The sequence below is a fragment of the Sturnus vulgaris genome, chromosome 30, assembly GCF_052056855.1.
Source record: "Sturnus vulgaris isolate bStuVul1 chromosome 30, bStuVul1.hap1, whole genome shotgun sequence".
NCBI classification, from domain to species: domain Eukaryota; kingdom Metazoa; phylum Chordata; class Aves; order Passeriformes; family Sturnidae; genus Sturnus; species Sturnus vulgaris.
This window is the reverse complement of record NC_142272.1, coordinates 340,255-364,298: the sequence shown is the minus strand read 5'-3', so window position 1 is coordinate 364,298 and position 24,044 is coordinate 340,255. Positions and strand designations below refer to the sequence as shown.

The 24,044-nt window shown below is 58.9% G+C and overlaps 2 protein-coding genes across 3 annotated transcripts in view; one reads left to right on the top strand and one right to left on the bottom strand.

The window, feature by feature from the left end:
- Nucleotides 1-24,044, top strand: part of HDAC7 (histone deacetylase 7) — a 55,285-nt gene that overhangs the window by 25,305 nt on the left and 5,936 nt on the right. The window contains exons 4-25 of one of the 2 annotated variants that reach the window (XM_088180758.1): nucleotides 954-1,065; nucleotides 1,397-1,512; nucleotides 1,941-2,063; nucleotides 2,652-2,758; nucleotides 3,262-3,390; nucleotides 3,939-4,122; nucleotides 4,499-4,695; nucleotides 5,428-5,667; nucleotides 6,570-6,777; nucleotides 7,551-7,684; nucleotides 8,609-8,729; nucleotides 9,785-9,834; nucleotides 11,272-11,379; nucleotides 11,857-11,912; nucleotides 12,383-12,470; nucleotides 13,220-13,339; nucleotides 14,003-14,100; nucleotides 15,079-15,197; nucleotides 15,815-15,948; nucleotides 16,646-16,730; nucleotides 18,210-18,348; nucleotides 19,606-19,659. In XM_088180758.1, coding sequence (XP_088036884.1) covers nucleotides 954-1,065; nucleotides 1,397-1,512; nucleotides 1,941-2,063; nucleotides 2,652-2,758; nucleotides 3,262-3,390; nucleotides 3,939-4,122; nucleotides 4,499-4,695; nucleotides 5,428-5,667; nucleotides 6,570-6,777; nucleotides 7,551-7,684; nucleotides 8,609-8,729; nucleotides 9,785-9,834; nucleotides 11,272-11,379; nucleotides 11,857-11,912; nucleotides 12,383-12,470; nucleotides 13,220-13,339; nucleotides 14,003-14,100; nucleotides 15,079-15,197; nucleotides 15,815-15,948; nucleotides 16,646-16,730; nucleotides 18,210-18,348; nucleotides 19,606-19,642 — 2,705 coding nt within the window. In that variant the 3' untranslated portion in view covers nucleotides 19,643-19,659. Of the gene's footprint in view, nucleotides 1-953; nucleotides 1,066-1,396; nucleotides 1,513-1,940; nucleotides 2,064-2,651; nucleotides 2,759-3,261; nucleotides 3,391-3,938; nucleotides 4,123-4,498; nucleotides 4,696-5,427; nucleotides 5,668-6,569; nucleotides 6,778-7,550; nucleotides 7,685-8,608; nucleotides 8,730-9,784; nucleotides 9,835-11,271; nucleotides 11,380-11,856; nucleotides 11,913-12,382; nucleotides 12,471-13,219; nucleotides 13,340-14,002; nucleotides 14,101-15,078; nucleotides 15,198-15,814; nucleotides 15,949-16,645; nucleotides 16,731-18,209; nucleotides 18,349-19,605; nucleotides 20,376-24,044 lie in introns of those variants that run through there. The other variant, XM_088180757.1, reaches the window with a different exon arrangement.
- The window catches only part of LOC106863129 (twist-related protein 2-like), an 8,519-nt gene continuing 8,195 nt past the window's right edge, over nucleotides 23,721-24,044 (bottom strand). The window contains exon 2 of the mRNA XM_088180836.1: nucleotides 23,721-23,807. The gene's annotated coding sequence lies outside the window, so the exon portion shown is untranslated. The remainder of the gene's footprint in view (nucleotides 23,808-24,044) is intronic.

The following is a 24,044-nucleotide window of genomic DNA, read 5'->3' as shown; positions in this document are numbered from 1 at the left end:
AGCGAGCTCTGCCTTCCTGTGGGGGAAACGGGTGGGGGAGCATCCACAGAGAGCCCACTGGGACCCCCGGGCTGGGTTTTCAGACCCCCAGGTTGGTTTTTCAGACCCCCAGGCTGGGTTTTCAGACCCCCGGGCTGGGTTTGCAGACCCCATTCAGGTGTCAGACCCCACTGAGACCCCCAGACTGGTTTTTCAGACCCCCAGGCTGGATTTTCAGACCCCCGGACTGGTTTTTCAGACCCCCGGGCTGGGTTTTCAGACCCCCAGGCTGGATTTTCAGACCCCCAGACTGGGTTTTCAGACCCCCGGGCTGGTTTTTCAGCCCCCCAGACCGGGTTTGCAGCCCCCTCCCACCCGCAGTCTCCCGGCGCCCTCTGGAGGAGCTGCCGGCGGCTCGTTCCCAATTTTGGGATGCTCGGGGGGCTCCACATCGCACCTAATTAATTATTAATCAATTAATTGCCTTGCGCTCGGAGGTGCCGAGTGCTGGCACGGATCCGTGGAGCGTTCCCGGCTCGGGAACGGGATGGGGGCAGGACCCAGCTCTGCCTCTCGGGGGTCTCCAGGAGTTTTGGGGTCGGGGTCGTGCCCACAGGGACCCCCCAGAGCGGCTCTGAGCGCTGTGGGGTCACTGGGATGGGGGTCCGGGATGGAATTGGGGTCCAGGATGGGATCCAGGATGGATTTGGGGTCAGGATGAGATTGGGGTCCAGGATGGGATTGGGGTCCAGGATGGGATCCAGGATGGATTTGGGGCCTAGGATAGGATTGGGTCAGGATGGGATTGGGGTCCAGGATGGGATTGGGATCCAGGATGGGGTCCAGGATGGATTTGGGGTCAGTATGGGATTGGGATCCAGGATGGATTTGGGATCCAGGATGGATTTGGGGTCCGGGATGGGGTCACCGTGGTCACTCTGGTCACCACCGTGGTCACCGTGGTCACGGTGCAGGTGCTGTGGCCAGCACGGTGGTGAAGCAGAAATTGGCCGAGGTCATCCTGAAGAAGCAGCAGGCGGCTCTGGAGAGGACCAGCAACCCCCCCCCTGCAGCCCTGCCCTACAGGTAAAGCACCTGGGCACCCTCTGCCCCTGCCTGGCGCCTGCACAGGTGTGTAACAGACACCTGCACAGGTGTGTAACACCTGCACAGATGTGTAACAAATACCTGTACAGGTGTGCAACAAACACCTGCACAGGTGTGTGACAGACACCTGCACAGGTGTGTAACACCTGCACAGATGTGCAACAAACACCTGCCCAGGTGTGTAACACGTGCCCAGGTGTGTAACGCCTGCACAGATGTGTAACACGTGCCCAGGTGTGTAACGAGCACGTGCCCAGGTGTGTAACACCTGCCCAGGTGCAGCTGGGAATGGCTCTGGCTCTCCCCGCAGGTCTCTGGAGCCCCTGGAGCCCGAGGGTCCCTCCCCCGCCGTGCTCGGCTCCTTCCTGTCCCCCGTGCCCAGCGCCGCTCTCGACCCCCCCGAGCATTTCCCGCTGCGGAAAACGGGTGAGGCCTCGGGAATGTCCCCGTGTCCCTCAATTCTTCGGGAATGTCCCCATGTCACTCAGAGTTTTGGGAATGTCCCCGTGTCCTTCAAAGTCTTGGGAATGTCCCTCCGGGCCTTGGGAATGTCCCCGTGTCCCTCAAGATGTCAGAAATGTCCCCGTGTCCCTCATGGCATCAGGAATGTCCCCGTGTCCCTCAATTCTTCGGGAATGTCCCCTTGTCCCTTAAGATGTTGGGAATGTCCCCGTGTCCCTGATCCCTGGCTGGAGTTGGGCACTGGCCCATGGAGACCTCACCTGTCCCCACCTGTCCCTTCCTGTCCCCACCTGTCCCCACGTGTCCCTCCCTGTCCTCACCTGTCCCCCGCTGTCCCCACATGTCCTCACCTGTCCTCACCTGTCCCCACGTGTCCCCCGCTGTCCCCGCAGCCTCCGAGCCCAACCTGAAGGTTCGCTGCAAGCCCCGCAAGTGCCTGGAGCGGCGCAAGAACCCCCTGACCCGCAAGGAGAGCGCCCCGCCCTCGCTGAAACGGCGCCCGCCCGACGCCATCGGTGAGGGGGCTGGGGACAGTGTCACACCTGTCCCGTGTCACACCTGTCCCGTGTCACACCTGTCCTGTGTCACCTGTGTCCCGTGTCACCTGTGTGCTGTGTCACCTGTGTGCTGTGTCAATCCAGGGTGGGATCCAGGATGGGATTGGGATCCAGGATTGGGGTCCAGGATTGGGGTCCAGGATTGGGATCCAGGATTGGGATCCAGGATGGGATCCAGGATTGGGATCCAGGATTGGGATCCAGGCTGGGATTGGGATCCAGGATTGGGGTCCAGGATGGGATTGGGATCCAGGATTGGGGTCCAGGATGGGATTGGGATCCAGGATTGGGGTCCAGGATTGGGATCCAGGATTGGGATCCAGGATTGGGGTCCAGGATTTGGGGTCCAGGATTGGGATCCAGGATTGGGATCCAGGATTGGGGTCCAGGATGGGCTGGAATTGCCCCAGCCCCGATGTGGGGGTGGCTCCCACCACTAACCGGAGCTTCCCGCGCTGGGAATTCCCCCCAGGAGGGGTTGGGGCGGCATTTGGGGGGTCTGGGCGGGGGGCAATGCCCTCACCCCCCCATTGCTGTCCCCCCCAGACTCGTCCCCCAGCAGCAGCAGCACCCCCGTGTCCGGCTGCAGCTCCCCCAACGACAGCCTGGCCCCCGAGCACGGGGCACTGCCAGCCCCGGGCGTGGCACACGAGGTGAGATCCGGGCCACTTGGGGGATCCGGGACCCTTTTTGGGGGGACCCTTTTTGGGGGGACCCTTTTGGGGACTCCCTCTGGGCTCAGGGGCAGGACACGACCCCAGCCCTGACCCCCCTGCCCGGTGCTGCCCTGCCTTGCTCTCCCTGGGATTCCCTGGGATTCCCTGGGGTGCCCTGGAATGTTCTGGAATTTCCTGGCATGCTTTGGGATGTCCTGGGGTGCCCTGGGATGCTCTGGATTTCTCTGGAATTCCCTGAAATTCCCTGGGATTCTCTGCTCCAGGGATGCTTTTCCCAGCCCGGCATTTCCCCAACACCCCTCCCTTCCTTCAGGGTGCATTTCCCCTCTGCCAGCAGTGTCCTGTCCCCAGGGCTGTCCCCAGGGCTGTCCCCAGGGTTGTCCTGGCTGTCCCCAGGGCTGTCCCCGCTGTCCCCGTGGCTGTCCCCCTGTCCCCATGTCCCAGTCCGGGGCAGGGCACTGATGGCTCGTTCCCCGCAGGCTCCCCTGGCCCAGCGGCTGCTGATGCAGGAGAGTTCCCTGGCCCAGTTTGCCCTGCAGAGCGCGGCCTCGCTGCCAGCCCTCACCCTGGGGCTGCCGGCCACCACCGGGGCCAGCGTGGGTGCCAGGGTGGGTGCCAGGGTGGCACCCCCAGCACTGGGGGTTCCTCTGGGGTCCCTGTGGGGTTTTCCTGTGGGTTTGGGGTTCCTGGTGATGCTCCAAGGGCACAGTGGGGACAATTCTGTGTCCTCCCTGTGCTCTGTCCCTGTCCCTGACCCTGTCCTTGATCCTGTCCCTGATCTTGACCCTGTCCCTGTCCCTAACCCTGATCCTGTCCCTTATCCCTGTCACAGTCCCAGTCCTTGTCCCCATCTCTGTCCCTGTGCCTGATCCTGTCCCTGTCCCCATCCCTGTCCTTGTCCCTCACCCTGTCCCTTTGTCTCTCACGCTGTCCCCATCCCTTATCCCTGTCCCTGCTGTCCCTGACCCTGTCCCTGTCCCTGCTGTCCCTTATCCCTGTCCCTCATTCCTGTCCCTCAACCCTGTCCTTGCTGTCCTCTGTCCCTTATCCCTGTCCCTGTCCCTGTCCCTTATCCCTATCCCTGTCCTCTGTCCCTTATCCCTGTCCCGTGTCGCTGTCCCCTGACCCTGTCGCTGTCCCGTGTCGCTGTCCCCAGGGCGATGCCGATCGCCGTGCCCTGCCCGCCCTGGCTCACCGTGTCCCGGTGTTGCCGGGCCCGCACTCGCCCGTTTTCCTCCCGGCCAGCCTGGAGCAGCACGAGGCCAGCGGCGCCCTGAGCCCGCGGCTGCAGCCGCTCATCATCCTCGAGCCCTCGGTCACCCACGGCCCGCTGGTGGCAGGTGAGTGACACGGGGACGTGGGGACAGCGGCAGTGCCACCCCTCACCTGTCCCTGCTGTCCCCTGCAGTGCCACCCCCCCCTGACACCCCTCACCTGTCCCCGCTGTCCCCTGCAGTGCCACCCCTCACCTGTCCCTGCTGTCCCCTGCAGTGCCACCTCCCCCTGCCACTCCTCACCTGTCCCTGCTGTCCCCTGCAGTGCCACCTCCCCCTGCCACCCCTCACCTGTCCCCGCTGTCCCCTGCAGTGCCACCCCTCACCTGTCCCTGCTGTCCCCTGCAGTGCCACCTCCCCCTGCCACCGCTCACCTGTCCCCGCTGTCCCCGCAGTGCCACCTCCCCCTGCCACCCCTCACCTGTCCCCGCTGTCCCCGCAGTGCCAGGCCTGGGGACAGTCCCGTTCTCCTTCGGTCCCTCGCTGTCCCTGTCCCTGCCCGGCCACCACAAGCCCCTGGGCAGGACCCGCTCGGAGCCGCTGCCCCAGAGCCCCAAGGCCGTGCAGCAGCACCTGCAGTTCCAGCAGCACCACGCGCACTTCCTGGAGAGGCTCAAGCAGCAAACGCACCTGGGCAAGGTGAGACCTCACCTGGGGAATGTGGGACCTCACCTGGGCAAGGTGAGACCTCACCTGGGGAAAGTGGGACCTCACCTGGGCAAGGTGAGACCTCACCTGGGGAATGTGGGACCTCACCTGGGCAAGGTGAGACCTCACCTGGGGAATGTGGGACCTCACCTGGGCAAGGTGAGACCTCACCTGAGGAATGTGGGACCTCACCTGGGCAAGGTGAGACCTCACCTGGGGAAAGTGGGACCTCACCTGGGGAAAGTGGGACCGCACCTGGGCGAGGGATGACCCAGGTAGGGTGACACAGGTGAGGTTACCCAGGGGAGGTGACAGGGGACAGTGACAGGGGACAGGAGCAGGAGGGGACAGGGAAAAGCTGAGCTGTGCCCTCTGTGAGTCTGGACACGGGGTCACCTCCCCTGGGTCACCTGGGTCACTCCACCTGGGTGTACCCTCCTGGGCTGTCCCCTGTCACCTCCCCTGTCACTGTCCCCTGTTCCCTCTGTCCCTTCTCCCCCTGTGCCTGTTCCCCCTGTGTCTGTCACTGTTCCTTCTCCTCCCTGTCACTGTCCCTTGTTCCCTGTCACTGTCCCCTGCCATCTCCCTCTGTCCCTGTCCCTGTCGCCTGTCCCCCCGTCCCTGTCCCCTGTCCCCCGTCCCTGTCACTGTCCCCTGTCCCCTGTCACTGTCCCCTGTCACTGTCCCCTGTCACTGTCCCTGTCACTGTCCCCTCGCCCACAGCGCATGGCCAAGTCCAGCGAGAAGCCGCGGCTGCGGCAGATCCCGTCCTCGGAGGACATGGAGGCCGAGGGGACACTGCCGGAGGTGGCACTGCCGGAGGTGGCACTGCCGGAGGTGGCAGCCGAGGGGGGGGACCCCAGCAGGACACGGGGGGAGCCCCCCCGGGCCGGCAGCAGCGGGAAGGAGCCCGAGAGAGCCCACAGGGTGGGACAGCCCCAGGAGGAGCTGGTGCTGCAGCAGGTACGGGACAGGGGACACGGGACAGGGGACAGGGGACAGGGGACAGGGGACAGGGGACAGGGGACAGACACGGGGACAGGGGACAGACACGGGGACAGGGGACAGACACGGGGACAGACAGGGGGACACAGGGGACAGGGGACAGACAGGGGGACACGGGGACAACCCCAGGAGGAGCTGGTGCTGCAGCAGGTACGGGACAGGGGACACGGGACAGGGGACACGGGACACGGGGACAGACACGGGGACAGACAGGGGGACACGGGGACAACCCCAGGAGGAGCTGGTGCTGCAGCAGGTACGGGACAGGGGACGGGGGACAGACACGGGGACAGGAGGACGGACACGGGGACAGAGAGACAGAGTGACACAGGGACACAGCGACACAGGGGAGCATGGGGACGGGGGACAGACACGGGGACAGGGGGACACGGGGACAGCGTCTGTGCCCGCCTGGGGCAGCTCACAGGGACAGGGACAGAGCTGCGGCCACCCCTGCCGTCAGCACAGCTGGGTTTTGTCCCCGAATTGTCGCGTTTTGTCCCCGAATTGTCGCGTTTTGTCCCCGAATTGTCGGGTTTTGTCCCCGAATTGCCGGCTCGGTCCCATCGCTGCTGTTACTGCGAGGCTGAGCCGGCAGGGAGCGGCAGATGCTGGGACAGTTCTGTCCTGTCTGTCTGTCTGTCCTGTCTGTCTGTCCTGTCCTGTCTGTCTGTCCTGTCCCGTCCTGTCCTGTCCCATCTTGTCCCGTCCTGTCCCAGCTCCGAGCCCGGAGCAGCCGCTGGATCCAGCTCTGGACACGCCGAGCTCTCAGGGCTTTGTCCCTGTCCCCGCTGTCCCCTCACGGTGTCCTGTGTCCCCTGTCCCCATCCCTGTCCCCTGACGCTGTCCCCTGTCCCCAGGCCTTTCTCTGGGACTCCTTCCAGCGGGTTCAGCAGCAGCTCCTCAAGCGCCAGCCCGTGGCTGAGCCGGCCGTGGTCGCCGCTGGCCACCGGCCCCTGTGCAGGGCTCAGTCATCGCCAGCCACGGCCACCGTGTCCCTCCCTGCGCAGGACCCCAAGGCTCTGGCCCTGCCCGTGCAGGAGCAGCCCAAGCCTCACTTCACCACAGGTATGGTCACACCTGGGGGGAGTGTCACACCTGGGGGGGATGTCACACCTGGGGGGGGATGTCACACCTGGGGGGGATGTCACACCTGGGGGGGATGTCACACCTGGGGGGGGTGTCACACCTGGGGGGATGTCACACCTGGGGGAGTGTCACACCTGGGGGGGATGTCACACCTGGGGGGGGTGTCACACCTGGGGGGATGTCACACCTGGGGGAGTGTCACACCTGGGGGGGATGTCACACCTGGGGGGGGTGTCACACCTGGGGGGGGTGTCACACCTGGGGAGAGTGTCACACCTGGGGGGCTGTCACACCTGGGGGGCTGCCAGATTTTGGGGAAGAATTTCCCAGATTTTGAGGGAAGAATCTCCCAGGTTTTGGGTCAGAATTTCCCAGGTTTGGAGGATTTCTGTCAGGATTTGGGGTCAGAATCTCCCAGGTTTAGGGGATTTGGGTCAGGCTTTGGGTCAGGGTTTGGGGTCAGACTCTCCCGGGTTTAGGGGATTGGGGTCAGGGTTTGGGATCAGACTCTCCCGGGTTTAGGGGATTTGGGTCAGGCTTTGGGATCAGACTCTCCCAGGTTTAGGGGATTGGGGTCAGGCTTTGGGGTCAGACTCTCCCGGGTTTAGGGGATTGGGGTCAGGGTTTGGGATCAGACTCTCCCGGGTTTAGGGGATTGGGGTCAGGCTTTGGGATCAGACTCTCCCGGGTTTAGGGGATTGGGGTCAGGCTTTGGGGTTTGGGAGCTCTGCAGCTCTGCTGCCGCCTGCCAGGGCTGGTTTATGACTCGGTGATGCTGAAGCACCAATGCTCCTGCGGGGACAACAGCAACCACCCCGAGCACGCGGGGAGGATCCAGAGCATCTGGTCCCGCCTGCAGGAGCGGGGCCTGCGGGGCCGCTGCGAGGTGAGAGGGAGGGGCTGGGGCTGCCTGCGCCCCCTGGGCCCAAAATACCAAAATCCCCAAATCCCCCTGAGCCCAAATCCCCAAATCCCCAAATCCCCCTGAGCCCAGATTCCCAAAATACCAAAATCCCAAAATCTCCCTGAACCCAAATCCCAAAATCCCACTGAGCCCAAATCTCAAAATATCAAAATCCCCAAATCCCCAAATCCCTCTGAGCCCAAATCCCCAAATCCCCCTGAGCCCAAAATCCCAAAATATCAAAATCCCCAAATCCCCCTGAGCCCAAATCCCCAAATCCCCCTGAGCCCAAAATCCCAAAATCCCCAAATCCCCCTGAGCCCAAATTCCCCAAATCCCCCTGAGCCCAAATCCCCAAAATCCCAAAATCCCCAAATCCCCCTGAGCCCAAATCTCAAAATACCAAAATCCCCAAATCCCCAAATCCCTCTGAGCCCAAAATCCCCGAATCCCCCTGAGCCCAAATCCCAAAATCCCAAAATCCCATCCCCATCCCATTGATCCTAAAATCCCATAATCCCATCCCAAACGAATAAGAAATAAATTTTATTTTATTTTATTTTATTTTATTTTATTTTATTTTATTTTATTTTATTTTATTTTATTTTATTTTATTTTACTTTACTTTACTTTACTTTACTTTATTTTACTTTACTTTATTTTACTTTACTTTATTTTACTTTATTTCACTTTATTTTACTTTACTTTATTTTATTTTTTAAGTTTTATTTTATTTTACTCTATTTTACTTCATTGTATTTTATTTTCTGCTTTACATTTCATTTTATTATTTTACTTTCTTTTATTTTTCTCTTAGTTTTATTTTTCAAAAATTTTATTTTACTTTACCTTCTTTCATTTTACGGTATGAAATTTAATTTCGTTTCTAATGTGGTGTCCCGGCAGTGCCTGCGGGGCCGCAAGGCCACCCTGGAGGAGCTGCAGAGCGTCCACAGCGAGCGCCACGTGCTGCTCTACGGCACCAACCCCCTGAGCCGCCTCAAACTGGACAACGGCAAACTGGCAGGTGGGGCTGGCACGGACTGGGGGGACTGGGCCACCGCTGTCACCGTTATTGTCACCACTGTCACCATTGGCACCGTTATTGTCACCAGTGTCACTGTTATTGTCACCGTTATTGTCACCGTTATTGTCACCACTGGCACCGTTATTGTCACCATTGGCACCGTTATTGTCATCAGTGTCACCGTTATTGTCACCGTTATTGTCACCAGTGTCACCATTGGCACCGTTATTGGCACCGTTATTGTCATCATCATTGTCCCCTGGGCCACCAGTGTCACCATTGGCACCGTTATTGTCACCATTGTCACCATGATTGTCACCGTTATTGTCACCATTACTGTCCCTTGGGCCACCTGTCACCAATGGCACCATTATTGTCACCATTATTGTCCCCTGGGTCACCATTGGCACCGTTATTGTCACCGTTATTGTCACCAGTGTCACTGTTATTGTCATCAGTGTCACCATTGTCACCATGATTGTCACCATTATTGTCATCATTATTGTCATCATTATTGTCCCCTGGGCCACCGATGTCACCAGTGTCACCACTGGCACCATTATTGTCACCATTATTGTCCCTTGGGTCACCAGTGTCACCATTGGCACCGTTATTGTCACCAGTGTCACCATGATTGTCATCAGTGTCACCAGTGTCACCATTGTCACCGTTATTGTCCCCTGGGCCACCCCGGTGTCACCAGTGTCACCAATGGCACCAATGGCACCGTTATTGTCACCATTATTGTCCCCTGGGTCACCATTGTCACCATTATTGTCCCCATTGTCCCCATTATTCCCACTGTCCCCATTGTCCCCATTATTGTCACCATGATTGTCCCCAATGTCCCCATGATTGTCCCGAATGTCCCCATTATTCCGTCCCCATTATTCCCGTTGTCCCCACTGATGTCGCCACTGTCCCCACTGATGTCCCCACTGTCCCCATTGTTGTCCCCATTATTGTCCCCACTGTCCCCACTGATGTCCCCACTGTCCCCATTGTTGTCCCCACTGTCCCCACTGATGTCGCCACTGTCCCCTCTGTCCCCACAGGGATCCTGTCGCAGAGGACGTTTGTGATGCTGCCCTGCGGGGGGGTGGGGGTGAGTGCTGGGGCTGGCCGGATTTGGGGGGGGGGGGGGGGAGGGTCAGTGTTCAGTCCGTGATCTGAGTTTGGGGTGTGGGGTCACTGCTCCATCCCTGTCCCGGATTTTGGGGTTTGGGGTCACTGTTCCATCCCCATCCCGGATTTTGGGGTGTGGGGTCACTGTTCCATCCCCATCCCGGATTTTGGGGTGTGGGGTCACTGTTCCATCCCCATCCGGGATTTTGGGGTGTGGGGTTGAGCTCTGGGTCCTGCTCTGGATTTTGGGGTGGTTGAGGTCACTGCTCCATCTCTGTCCCGGATTTTGGGGGGCTGGGGGTCACTGCTACATCCTTGACCTGGATTTTGGGAATGGGGGGTCAGTGCTCCGTCATTACCCTGGGATAATGACACACGGACAACAGTGACACGGGGACAGCAGTGACAGGGACAGCAATGACAGGGACAGCAGTGACACACGGACAGCAGTGACAGGGACAGCAGTGACACGGGGACAGAGGTGACAGGGACAGCAGTGACACGGGGACAGAGGCTCGTCCCTTCTCTTCCCACTTTCCATTCTCAGCTTTCCGTCCTGGATTCTCTGCATTCACTGCCTTCTTCTCTGTCCCTGTCCCTTTCTCTGTCCTTGTCCCTCTGTCCCCTATCCCTGTTTCCTCTGTCCCTGTCCCCTCTCTGTCCCTTTCCCTGTCCCTGTGTCCCTGTCCCCCTGTCCCCATCCCTGTCCCTGTCCCCCTGTCCCCCTGTCCCTGTCCCCCTGTCCCCCTGTCCCTGTCCCCCTGTCTGTCTCTCTTGCAGGACGGGGCTGTCCCGCCGCTCTCACCGCTGCCGGTCCCGGTTCTGTTCCTGTCCCGGTTCTGTTCCTGTCCCGGTTCTGTTCCTGTCCCCGCTGGCTCCCAGCTCTGCTTTCCCTGCTCTGCCTCCTCCCCTCCCCCACTCTGCCCCCCCCCGGGCACGGCCACCTCACACCTGGCCACACCTGGCCACACCTGGCCACACCTGGCCACACCTGAGGAGGAATTTTGGGGGTTTCCGCCTCTGACGTGGCGCTGATCAAAGCAAGCGTTTGATTAAACGAATCAAATCAAATCAAATCAAGGTAAAGGAGGGGGATGGGGGCGGCACAGGACACCGGACCCTGGTGGCTGCGGTGACAGAAGTGTCCCCTCGTCACCGAGGTGGCCCCTGATGACCGAAATGTCCCTTGGTCACCGAGGTGTCCCCTGGTGCAGTGTCCCCATCACCGAGGTGTCCCCTGGTCCCCGAGGTGTCCCCTGGTGCTGTGTCCCCTCTGAGCAGTGTCCCCATCACCAAGATGTCCTTTGGTGATCGAGGTGTCCCCATGACGCGGTGTCCCCTGGTCCCCGAGGTGTCCCCTGGTCCCCGAGGTGTCCCCTGGCGCTGTCCCCTCTCTGAGCAGTGTCCCCTCCCCCAGGTGGACAGTGACACCATCTGGAACGAGCTGCACTCGTCCAACGCTGCCCGCTGGGCCGCTGGCAGTGTCACCGAGCTGGCCTTCAAGGTGGCCACCAGGGAGCTCAAGGTACGGGGGGGTCCCAGGGTGATGTCACCCCCATGGCTGAGGGTCCCAGGGCTGTGTCACCCCCATGGGTGGGGTCCCAGGACGGTGTCACCCCCATGGCTGAGGGTCCCAGAGTGGTGTCACCTCACTCCTGAGGGTCCCAGGGCGGTGTCACCCCCATGGGTGGGGTCCCAGGGTGGTGTCACCCCATGGTTGGGGGTCTCAGGGCTTGTGGCTGTGTGACCCTGGGGACAGGGGGTGGGCTCGGTGTGACCCTGGGGACACGGGGTGGGCTCGGTGTCACCCAGGGGACACGGGGTGGGCTCGGTGTGACCCTGGGGACAGGGGGTGGGCTCGGTGTCACCCAGGGGACACAGGGTGGGCTCGGTGTGACCCTGGGGACACAGGGTGGGCTCGGTGTGACCCTGGGGACACGGGGTGGGCTCGGTGTCACCCTGGCAGTGCCAGCTGTCACCCCTGGCCTCTCTCTGTCCCCAGAACGGTTTTGCTGTGGTGAGGCCGCCCGGACACCACGCGGATCCTTCCACGGCCATGTAAGGAGGAGGCACCTGGGGAGCCCCAAAACCCACCCCAAAACCACCCCAAAAACACCCCAAAAACACCCTAAACCCACCCCAAAACCACCCTAAACCCACCGGAAACCCACCCCAAACCCACCCCAAAAACACCCCCAAATGCCCCCCAAATCCCCCCTGCGTCTAAACCACCCCAAAACCACCCCGACTCAAACCCACCCCAAAAACCACCCCACACCCACCCCAAAACCACCCCCAAATCTCCCCCGACTCAAAACCACCACAAACCACCCCCCTGCCTCTAAACCACCCCAAACCCACCCCAAAAACCACCCCACACCCACCCCAAAACCATCCCCAAGTGCTCCCCAAATCCCCCCCCGCCTCTAAACCCCCCCAAACCCACCCCACATCCCCCCGCAGAGCCCCCCCTGTCCCAGCCCGGGCCGGGGGGGTGGTCCGGGGGTGACCCCTCCCCACTTTTCCAGGGGATTTTGTTTCTTTAACTCCGTGGCCGTCGCTGCCCGGCAGCTGCAGCAGAGGGGGAACCTGGGCAAGATCCTCATCGTGGACTGGGTGAGTGGCCGTGTCACCAGAGTGTCACCAAAGTGTCACCAGGGTGTCACCAGGGTGTCACCAGAGTGTCACCAGAGTGTCACCAGAGTGCCCGGAGTGTCACCAGAGTGTCCCCAGAGTGCCCAGAGTATCCTGAGAGTGTCCCCAGAGTGTCACCCCTGTCCCCAGGGTGTCACCAGAGTGCCCAGAGTGTGACCAAAGTGTCACCAGTGTCACCAGAATGTCACCAGGGTGTCACCAGGGTGTCACCAGCATGTCCCCAATGTCCCCAGAGTGTCCTCAGAGTGTCCCCCCTGTCCCCAGGGTGTCCCTAGGGTGTCCCCAGAGTGTCCTCCCTGTCCCCAGGAGCCCCCCAGGGCCTGGACAGGAGATTTTGGGGTTGGATCTGGGAGAACCACAGGAGATTTTTTGGGTTGGATTTGAGGGAACCCCAGGAGATTTTTGGGTTGGATTTGAGGGAACCACGGGAGGTTTTTGGGTTGGATTTGAGGGAACCACGGGAGATTTTTGGGCTGGATTTGAGGGAACCACGGGAGATTTTTGGGTTGGATTTGAGGGAACCACAGGAAATTTTTGGGCTGGATTTGAGGGAACCACGGGAGATTTTGGGGCTGGATTTGGGCAGGGGGAGGTGACGCTCCCAGGGGTGGGGCAGCAGCAGCAGCTCCTGCTCTGGGGGGACCCAGACCCGGCTTGTTCGGGCTCTGTGAGGTTTTGGGGTCACCCCAGAGGTGCCGAAATCCCTGCAGGACGTTCACCACGGCAACGGGACCCAGCAGATTTTCTACCGGGACCCCGAGGTTCTCTACATCTCCCTGCACCGCCACGACCACGGGAATTTCTTCCCGGGCAGCGGAGCCGCCGATGAGGTGGGAGGGGACAATGGGGACACTGGGGACAATGGGGAGGGGACACTGGGGACAGTGGGGACACTGGGGAGGGGACAATGGGGACACTGGGGACACTGGGGACAGCGGGACACTGGGGACACTGGGGACAATGGGGACAGCAGGAGAATGGGGACACTGGGGACAGTGGGGACAATGGGGAGGGGACACTGGGGACACTGGGGACACTGGGGACAATGGGGACAATGGGGAGGGGACAATGGGGACACTGGGGACAGGGGACAATGGGGACAGGGGACAATGGGGACACAGGGGACAGCGGGACACTGGGGACAGCGGGACACTGGGGACAGGGGACAATGGGGACACTGGGGACAGCGGGACACTGGGGACAGCGGGACACTGGGGACAGGGGACAATGGGGACACTGGGGACAGCAGGACACTGGGGAGGGGACAATGGGGACAGCAGGACACTGGGGACAATGGGGACACAGGGGACAATGGGGACAGCAGGACCCTGTGGGGGGACACAGGGGACAATGGGGACACAGGGGACACTGGGGACAGCAGGACACTGTGGGGGAAGGGGACACTGGGGACAAAGGGCGGGGAATTGGGACCCCCAAACGGGGCTGGGACCCCCGAACCCCTCCCGGTCTCACCCCGTCCTTGCCCCCCCCAGGTGGGCGCTGGCCCCGGCGAGGGCTTCAACGTCAACGTGGCCTGGGCTGGGGGGCTCGACCCCCCCATGGGGGACCCCGAGTACCTGGCAGCCTTCAGGTACTGACCCCATATCCCGTCCCCCTTTCCCCAAATGTGTCTGACCCCATTCCCCATCCCCTTTTCCCTTTTCCCCAAGTTCATCTGACCCCACTCCCCCCACTGACCCCATTCCCATTCCCCATCTCCATTCCCCCACATGGATCTGACCCCATTCCCATTCCCCATTCCCCCATATGATCTGACCCCATTTTCCCATTCCCCCACATGGATCTGACCCCATTCCCATTCCTATTCCCATTTTCCCATTCCCCAATATGATCTGACCCCATTCCCATTCCCCCACATGGATCTGACCCCATTCCCATTCCCATTCCCATTCCCATTCCCATTCCCATTCCCATTTTCCCATTCCCCCACATGGATCTGACCCCATCCCCATCCCCATTCCCATTTTCCCATTCCCCCATATGATCTGACCCCATTCCCATTCCCATTTTCCCATTTTCCCATTCCCCCATATGATCTGACCCCATTCCCATTTCCCCATTCCCATTCCCCCATATGATCTGACCCCATTCCCATTCCCATTCCCCCATATGATCTGACCCCATTCCCATTCCCCCATATGATCTGACCCCATTCCCATTCCCCCACATGGATCTGACCCCATCCCCATCCCCATTCCCATTCCCATTCCCCCATATGATCTGACCCCATTCCCATTCCCATTTCCCCATTCCCATTCCCATATGATCTGACCCCATTCCCATCCCCATTCCCATTTCCCCATTCCCATTCCCATATGATCTGACCCCATCCCCATCCCCATTCCCATTTCCCCATTCCCATTCCCATATGATCTGACCCCATTTCCCCATTCCCATATGATCTGACCCCATTCCCATTCCCATTCCCATTCCCATTTCCCCATTCCCATTCCCATATGATCTGACCCCATTCCCATTCCCATTTCCCCATTCCCATTCCCATATGATCTGACCCCATTCCCATCCCCTTTCCCCGTTGCCATCCCAGGACCGTGGTGATGCCGATCGCTCACGAGTTCTGCCCGGACCTGGTTCTGGTCTCGGCCGGGTTCGACGCCGCCGAGGGCCACCCCCCACCCCTGGGGGGCTACAAAGTCTCTGCCAAGTGTAAGGGGGTGGCCCGGGCTGGGGTGACCCCATTTGGGCTGGGGTGACCCATATTTGGGGTGGGGTGTCCCATATTTGGGGTGGGGTGGCCCCATTTGGGCTGGGGTGACCCCAAACCACCCGGACTGGGACCACCAGGAAGGAAATTTTTGGGGGAGCCACAGGAGATTTTGGGGTTAGATCCAGAGGAACCTAGAGGAGATTTTGGGAGAGGATTTTGGGGAAAAAACCAGGAGATTTTGGGGAAAAACCAGGAGATTTTGGGGTTGGATTTGGGGGAACCACAGGAGGTTTTGGGGTTGGATCCAGGGGATCTAGAGGAGATTTTGGGATTGGATTTGGGGGAACCAGATGAAGTTTTGGGGTTGGATCCAAAGGAACCAGAGGAGATTTTGGGGTTGGATCCAAGGGAACCACACGGGATTTTGGGGGAACCACAGGAGGTTTTGGGGGAAGCAGAGGAGGTTTTGGGGCTGGATTTGGGGGATCCACAGGAGGTTTTGGGGCTGGATTTGGGGGATCCACAGGAGGTTTTGGGGTTGGATTTGGGGGATCCACAGGAGGTTTTGGGGTCGGATCGGGGCAGGGGGAGGTGACACTGCGGGGTTGTCCCCCAGGTTTTGGCTACATGACCAAGCAGCTGATGAGCCTGGCAGGGGGGGCCGTGGTGCTGGCCCTGGAGGGGGGTCACGACCTCACGGCCATTTGTGACGCATCCGAGGCCTGCGTGGCCGCCCTGCTGGGCCACGAGGTGAGAGCCAGGCCTGGGCTGGCACCGAGCTGGGGCCACCAGCCCAGGCTGGGCACACAGCCCTGTGACCCCCAGGGCCACCAGGGCCACCAGCCCAGGCTGGGCACACAGCCCTGTGACCCCCAGTGCCACCAGGGCCACCAGCCCAGGCTGGGCACACAGCCCTGTGACTCCCAGTGACCCCCAGTGTCACCACCCCGCGTGTCCCCAATGCCCCCCGTGTCCCCAATGTCCCCAATGTCCCAAATGTCCCCGTGTTCCCAATGCCTCCCATGTCCCCAATGTCCCCACGTCCCCAATATCCCCCAATGTCCCCAGTGTCCCCGTGTCCCCAATATCCCCAATGTCCCCAGTGTCCCCGTGTCCCCAATGTCCTCCATGTCCCCAATGTCCCCAATATCCCCCAATGTCCCCAGTGTCCCCGTGTCCCCAATGTCCCCCAGTGTCCCCAGTGTCCCCACGTCCCCCAATGTCCCCAGTGTCCCCAGTGTCCCCCAATGCCCCGCAGTGTCCCCAGTGTCCCCAGTGTCCCCAGTGTCACCCCCAGTGTCCCCATTGTCCCCAGTGTCCCCAGTGTCCCCACGTCCCCAGTGTCCCCAATGTCCCCAGTATCCCCCAATGCCCCCCAATGTCCCCACGTCCCCCAATGCCCCGCAGTGTCCCCAGTGTCCCCATGTCCCCGTGTCCCCCTGTCCAGCTGGAGCCCCTCCCCGAGGACAGTGTCCGGCTCAAGCCCAACGCCAACGCCGTGCGCTCGCTGGAGGCCGTGATCCAGGTCCAGAGTGAGTGCTGGGAACGGGGGGGCTGGGGGGACCTAAAATCCTGGGGGGTCCCATCATCGTCATCATCATCATCATCATCATCATCATCATCATTATCATCATCATCATCATGGCGGGGGCTGGGGGGACCTAAAATCCTGGGGGGTCCCCAAAGATCCTGGGGGGTTCCCATCATCATCATCATCATCATCATCATCATCATCCTCACGGGAGGAGGTGCCTCAAGTGTGCATCCACTGCAAGAGGAGCCCAGAAACCCGGGACACCCCAAACCCGGGACACCCCAAACCCGGGACACCCCAAACCCGGGACACCCCAAACCTGGGAAATCCCAAACCCGGGAGACCCCGAACCTGGGACATCCCTGTCCTGGGCTATCCCTGTCCCCCTGTCCCTCAGCCCGTGTCCCCTGCCCCCCTGTCCCTGTCCCCTAGCCCCTGTCCCCCTGTCCCGTGTCCCTGTCCCCTGTCGCCCTATCCCCTAGCCCGTGTCCCCCTGTCCCCATGCCCGTGTCCCTGTCCCCTGTCCCCATGTCCCCATGCCCGTGTCCCCATGTCCCGTGTCCCCGTGTCCCCATGCCCGTGTCCCCATGCCCGTGTCCCCATGTCCCCATGCCCGTGTCCCCATGTCCCCATGCCCGTGTCCCCATGTCCCCATGCCCGTGTCCCCATGCCCGTGTCCCCATGTCCCCGTGTCCCCATGTCCCCTGTCCCCTGTCCCCATGTCCCCGTGTCCCCATGCCCGTGTCCCCATGTCCCCTGTCCCCTGTCCCCATGTCCCCGTGTCCCCATGTCCCCGTGTCCCCATGCCCGTGTCCCCATGTCCCCATGTCCCGTGTCCCCGTGTCCCCATGCCCGTGTCCCCATGCCCGTGTCCCCATGTCCCCATGCCCGTGTCCCCATGTCCCCATGCCCGTGTCCCCATGCCCGTGTCCCCATGTCCCCGTGTCCCCGTGTCCCCATGCCCGTGTCCCCATGTCCCCTGTCCCCTGTCCCCATGTCCCCGTGTCCCCATGTCCCCGTGTCCCCATGCCCGTGTCCCCATGTCCCCGTGTCCCCTGTCCCCGTGTCCCCATGCCCGTGTCCCCATGCCCGTGTCCCCATGTCCCCATGTCCCTGTGTCCCCATGCCCGTGTCCCCATGCCCCTGTCCCCATGCCCGTGTCCCCGTGTCCCCATGCCCGTGTCCCCATGTCCCCATGTCCCCGTGTCCCCGTGTCCCCATGCCCGTGTCCCCATGCCCGTGTCCCCTGTCCCCATGCCCGTGTCCCCATGTCCCCATGTCCCCGTGTCCCCATGCCCGTGTCCCCATGCCCCTGTCCCCATGCCCGTGTCCCCGTGTCCCCATGCCCGTGTCCCCGTGTCCCCATGCCCGTGTCCCCATGCCCGTGTCCCCTGTCGCTGTCCCCATGCCCGTGTCCCCATGTCCCCATGTCCCCGTGTCCCCGTGTCCCCATGTCCCGTGTCCCCTGTCCCCACAGGTAAATACTGGGTGGCCGTGCAGCGTTTCGCCTCCAAGCTCGGCTGCTCGTTCCTCGAGGCTCAGCACCACGAGGCCGACGAGGTGGAGACGGTGACAGCCCTGGCGTCCCTCTCGGTGGCCGTCATGGGGGACAAGAGGTGACACCCCTGGGGGGCCGTCCCGTGCTGGGGGAGGGGGCGGCGGGGCAGGGCCGTGTCCCCCCCCCCCCCCCCCCCAAAGCCTGGGGGAGGGTCTGGGGGTCGGGACTTGGATGAGCTCATGGGAATTCTGTGCTAGGGACTGGGAATCCATTCTGGGGACTGGGATCCCATTCTGGGAACTGGGAATTCCATTCTGGGTACTGGGATCCCATTCTGGGAACTGGGAATTCCATTCTGGGGACTGGGAATCCCATTCTGGGAACTGGGAATCCATTCTGGGTACTGGGATCCCATTCTGGGAACTGGGAATTCCATTCTGGGGACTGGGATCCCATTCTGGGAACTGGGATCCCATTCTGGGGACTGGGAATTCTGTGCTGGGGACTGGGATCCCATTCTGGGAACTGGGAATTCCATTCTGGGAACTGGGATCCCGGTCTGGGTACTGGGAATTCTGTGCTGGGTACTGGGAATTCCATTCTGGGTACTGGGAATTCTGTGCTGGGTACTGGGAATCCCATTCTGGGTACTGGGATCCCATTCTGGAATTTCATTCTTCCCGAATAAAAGCCAACCCAAATTTTCCTGCCAGCAGGGTCCCCTCGTGTCCCCTCCCTTTTGTCGCTGTCCCTGTCCCAGGGTCCCTGATTTGTTCCCTGATTTGTCCCCTCTCATTGTCCCCGTCCCTGATTTGTCCCCTCCCGTCCCTGATTTGTCCCCGTCCCTGATTTGTCCCCTCCCTTTGTCCCCATCCCTGATTTGTCCCCTCTCATTGTCCCCATCCCTGATTTGTCCCCTCCCGTTGTCCCCATCCCTCATTTGTCCCCTCCCGTCCCTCATTTGTCCCCTCCTGTCCCTGATTTGTCCCCTCCCATCCCTGATTTGTCCCCTCCCGTCCCTGATTTGTCCCCTCCCGTTGTCCCCATCCCTCATTTGTCCCCTCTCATTGTCCCCGATTTGTCCCCTCCCGTCCCTGATTTGTCCCCTCCCGTCCCTGATTTGTCCCCTCCTGTCCCTCATTTGTCCCCTCCCGTCCCTGATTTGTCCCCTCCCGTCCCTGATTTGTCCCCTCCCGTTGTCCCCATCCCTCATTTGTCCCCTCTCATTGTCCCCGATTTGTCCCCTCCCGTCCCTGATTTGTCCCCTCCCGTCCCTGATTTGTCCCCTCCTGTCCCTCATTTGTCCCCTCCTGTCCCTCATTTGTCCCCTCCTGTCCCTGATTTGTCCCCTCTCGTTGTCGCGGTCCCCCCGCAGGGCGCACGAGGAGCCGATGGAGCAGGAGGAGCCGTGACGCGGTGCCGGATCCGGGTCGGTCCCGTTTGTCCCCCTCGCTCTGGACTCCTGGCAGGGACATTCCCGCACCCAGCGGGACCGCGGAGACCCCCGAGTGTCCCCCCCCCCTCCCCTCAATTTTGGGACCCCCTCGGGAAGGGTGAAACCCCCCCAGACCCCCCCCCGATCCCCGGACTCTCCTCACCGGGAAGTGCCGGATTTTGGGATGGACACTCGGGACCACCCTGGGGTCCCCCCAAAGCCGGGGGGAGCATCCCGGGGTCTCCCCAAAACTTCCCTGGACCCCCGAGCCCTGCTGGGACACCGGGATGGGACCGGGAGCTGGCGGGGAGGGAAATTCGGGGAGTCCCGAGGGAAATTCGGAGCGAAATGAGGAAAATTCGGAGCGAAATGAGGAAAATTCGGAAAATTCGGAGCGTTCTGAGAAAAATTTGGAGCGTCCCGAGGAAATTCGGAGCATCCTGAGAAAAATTCGGAGAGTCCCAAGGAGGATTTGGAGCGTCCCCAGCAAAATTTGGAGCATCTCGAGGAAAATTCGGAGCGTCCCGAGGGAAATTCGGAGCGAAAAGAGGAAAATTCGGGGAGTCCCAAGGAGGATTTGGATTCCCGAGGAAAATTCGGAGCGTCCCGAGGAGGATTTGGAGCTTCCCGAGGAATTTCGGAGCTCGGGCAGTGCCCGGGGGTCCCTCCCGCCCCCTCCCCGGGCTCAGATTTGCACCGTGGACCCCGAGGTGACCCCGGCTCATCCCGGCCCCTTTTCCCGAGGGAATTCCGGGATCGATCCCGGCTCATCCCGGCTCCTTTTCCCGAGGGAATTCCGGGATCCATCCCGGCTCCTGTTCCCGAGGAATTCCGGGATCCATCCCGGCTCGTCCCGGCTCCTTTTCCCGAGGAATTCCCAGATCGATCCCGGCTCATCCCGGCCCCTGTTCCCGAGGAATTCCGGGATCGATCCCAGCTCCTTTTCCCCAGAAAATTCCGGGATGGATCCCGGCTCATCCCGGCTCCTTTTCCCAGAAAATTCCGGGATCCATCCCGGCTCCTTTTCCCAAGGAATTCCCAGATCCATCCCGGCTCCTTTTTCCCAGAAAATTCCGGGATCCATCCCTGCTCCATCCCAATTTCCCATTTTTTTTCCCCATTTCCCTGCATCCCGAGGGTGTTTTATGTTTTTATTTCGTTTGGTTGGTTTTTTTGTTTGGTTTTTTTTCGCCCGGGGGGGGATTTTGGGGACACGGAGGGGACACAAAACCCTGGCTGAGCTGGGGGAGGGAGGAGGGAGGGGGAGAAGGAGATTTTGTAAAAAAAAAAAAAAAAGAAAACAAAAGAAAACAAAAGAAAACCAAAAACTTAAAAAAAAAAAAAAAAGAGATATTTAAAAAAAAAAAAAAAAGCTTTTGGAAGAATTAAAAGTTTTCGTGTTGGCCAAGGGGGGGGGGGACTCGGGGATTTAAAAAAAAAATTGGGGGGGACCCCCCAAGCTCCATCCTCATGGATTTTACCAGCAGGAATTCACCGTACACGGAATTTTTAGGGGCTTTTCTCCCCCCAAAAAAGGGTCAGAAGGGTCAGTAGACATTTTGCTCATTTTAGGGTATTTTTTTTACTCATTTTAAGTTTTTTTTTATCATTTTAAGGGGTTTTTTTTCTCATTTTAAGGTGTTTTTTTTCTCATTTTAAGTTTCTTTTTTCTCATTTTAAGAGTTTTTTTTTTCATTTTAAGGGATTTTTTTTCTCATTTAAAAGGCAGGGATTTAAAAAAAAAAAAACCAAAAAAACAACAAGACACACCAAAATACTTGAAAATATATTTTTAAAAATATATTTCACCTTTTATTTATTTATTATTTTTTTTTTTTAAATTTCTCTTGGAAGCCGGAGTCTCACTCCACAGACAGGTTTTCACCCTTTATTATTTTAATTTTTTTTTTTATTTTCAAAGAAGATTTTTTTTTTTAATTCCCGAATTTCCCAGCTGTAAAATCCACCCCTCCAGGCACCGAACGGATTCACCACAGCCCCGTTTTTAACAAAATTTTGATTTTTTTTTTAATTATTATTTTTTTTAAGCATCTCCAGATTTTTTTTGAAGGCTGCACTCGACTCCTCGGAGCTGGGAATCCGCTCCCACTGCACGTAAAAAATCGGGAATTTGGGTAGAAAAAAATCATTTTGGGCCCCAAATCTGCTCACAGCTGAACTCCTCCCCCATGGAATATTTGGGGGTTCAACTTCCCTGGAATGGGATTTTTTTTTTTTTTTTTTTTTGCTTTTTCTGCAAAAAAAATCCTGATTTTTTTTAATTTTTTTTTTTTTTTTTTCCTGATTCCAATAAAAACGGCTCAGCCCAGGGAGGTGCCCCCGAAAAATTCCCCCTGGGATTTCTTGGGGTCGTTTTGGGCACCCCAAAATTTCCTTTCCCCGCCCCCCCAAAAAAGAGCCCAAACCCCCCTGAGAGTTCCCAAAACGGCCCCAAAATTCCCCAAAATCCCAGCGGGTCCGTGCCCAGCCTCGATTTCCCATCAATCCCAAGGAATTGGGAGATTCCAGCAGGGAGGGCTTGGAGGGGCAGGAGAGACTGGGGGGGGTCAATAATCCCAAAATCCCACAAAATCCCCTCAAAATCCCCCCAAAATCCCACAAAATCCCACAAAATCCCCACAAAATCCCCACAAAATCCCACAAAATCCCCACAAAATCCTCGTGTTCATCCATGGGATCACCACAATCCATGGGATCTCAATTCTTGGGATCTCAATCCATGGGGACAAAATCTATGGGATCACATCCATGGGATTTCAGGATCACAATCCTTGGGATCTCAATTCTTGGGATCACATCCATGGAATCTCTGGATCACAATCCCTGGGAACAAACACAATCCACGAGATCACATCCATGGGAATAAAATCAATGGGATCACATCCATGGGAACAAATACAATCTATGGGATCACCACAATCCATGGGATCACATCCATGGGATTTCAGGATCGAAATTCTTGGGATCTCAATCCATGGGATCTCCACAATCCGTGGGATCACATCCATTGGATCTCATCCATGGGATCTCCAGATCACAATCCCTGGGATCAAATCTGTGGGATTTCAGTCCATGGGATCACATCCATGGGATTTCAGGATCACAATTCATGGGATCACCACAATCCATGGGATCAATCCATGGGAACAAAATTCATGGGATCTCCACAATCCATGGGATCACATCCATGGGATTTCAGTCTATGGGATCTCCACAATCCATGGGATCTTCACAATCCATGGGATCTCAATCCATGGGATCAATCCATGGGATCTCAATCCATGGGATCTTTACAATCCCTGGGATCAATCCATGGGATCAATCCATGGGATCTCAGGATCACAATTCCTGGGATCACATCCATGGGATCACATCCATGGGATCTCCACAATTCCTGGGATCACATCCATGGGATTTCAGGATCACAATTCCTGGGATCACATCCATGGGATCACAATCTATGGGATCTCCACAATTCCTGGGATCTCATCCATGGGATCTCAGGATCACAATCCATGGGATCAATCCATGGGATCACAATCCATGGGATCAATCCATGGGATCTCAATCCATGGGATCAATCCATGGGATCAATCCATGGGATCAATCCATGGGATCTCAGGATCACAATCCCTGGGATCAATCCATGGGATCTCCACAATCCCTGGGATCAATCCATGGGATTTCAGGATCACATCCATGGGATCAATCCCTGGGATCAATCCATGGGATCAATCCATGGGATCAATCCATGGGGTTTCAGGATCTCAGTCCCTGGGATCAATCCATGGGATCTCCTGATCACAATCCCAGGGAATTCAGATCCTCCGGAGCAGGATCCAAGCTCGGGGACCCCCGAGTTCCCTGGGGGTCTCCAGCCCTTCCCCTCCCCCCCATCCCACAGGAATTCCCTGCCCGGGGGGAGGGGGGAGGGGCTCGGTTTATCCTTCCTTACCTGCCAGGAATTCCAGCCCCGAATTCCCAAACCAGCTCCTAAAATTTCCCAAAGTTTTTTTGGGGTCCCCGGGGCTGTCGGGGGGGGGGGGTTGGGGGTCGTTCCCTCCTCTCTCCTGGGATTTTTTTTTTGGGGGTGCTGGAGCTGCTTCCATGGAGGCGGAGACCTGGGGGGAGACAGGGGGGTCAAAAATCCTGCAAATCCCAGAAATCCCAAAAATCCCTAAAAATCCCCAAAATCCTGCAAATCCAAGAAATCCCAAAAATCCCTAAAAATCCCAAAAATTCTGCAAACCCCAGAAATCCAAAAAATCCCTAAAAATCCCTAAAAATCCCCCAAAATCCTGCAAATCCCAGAAATCCCAAAAATCCCCCAAAATCCTGCAAATCCCAGAAATCCCAAA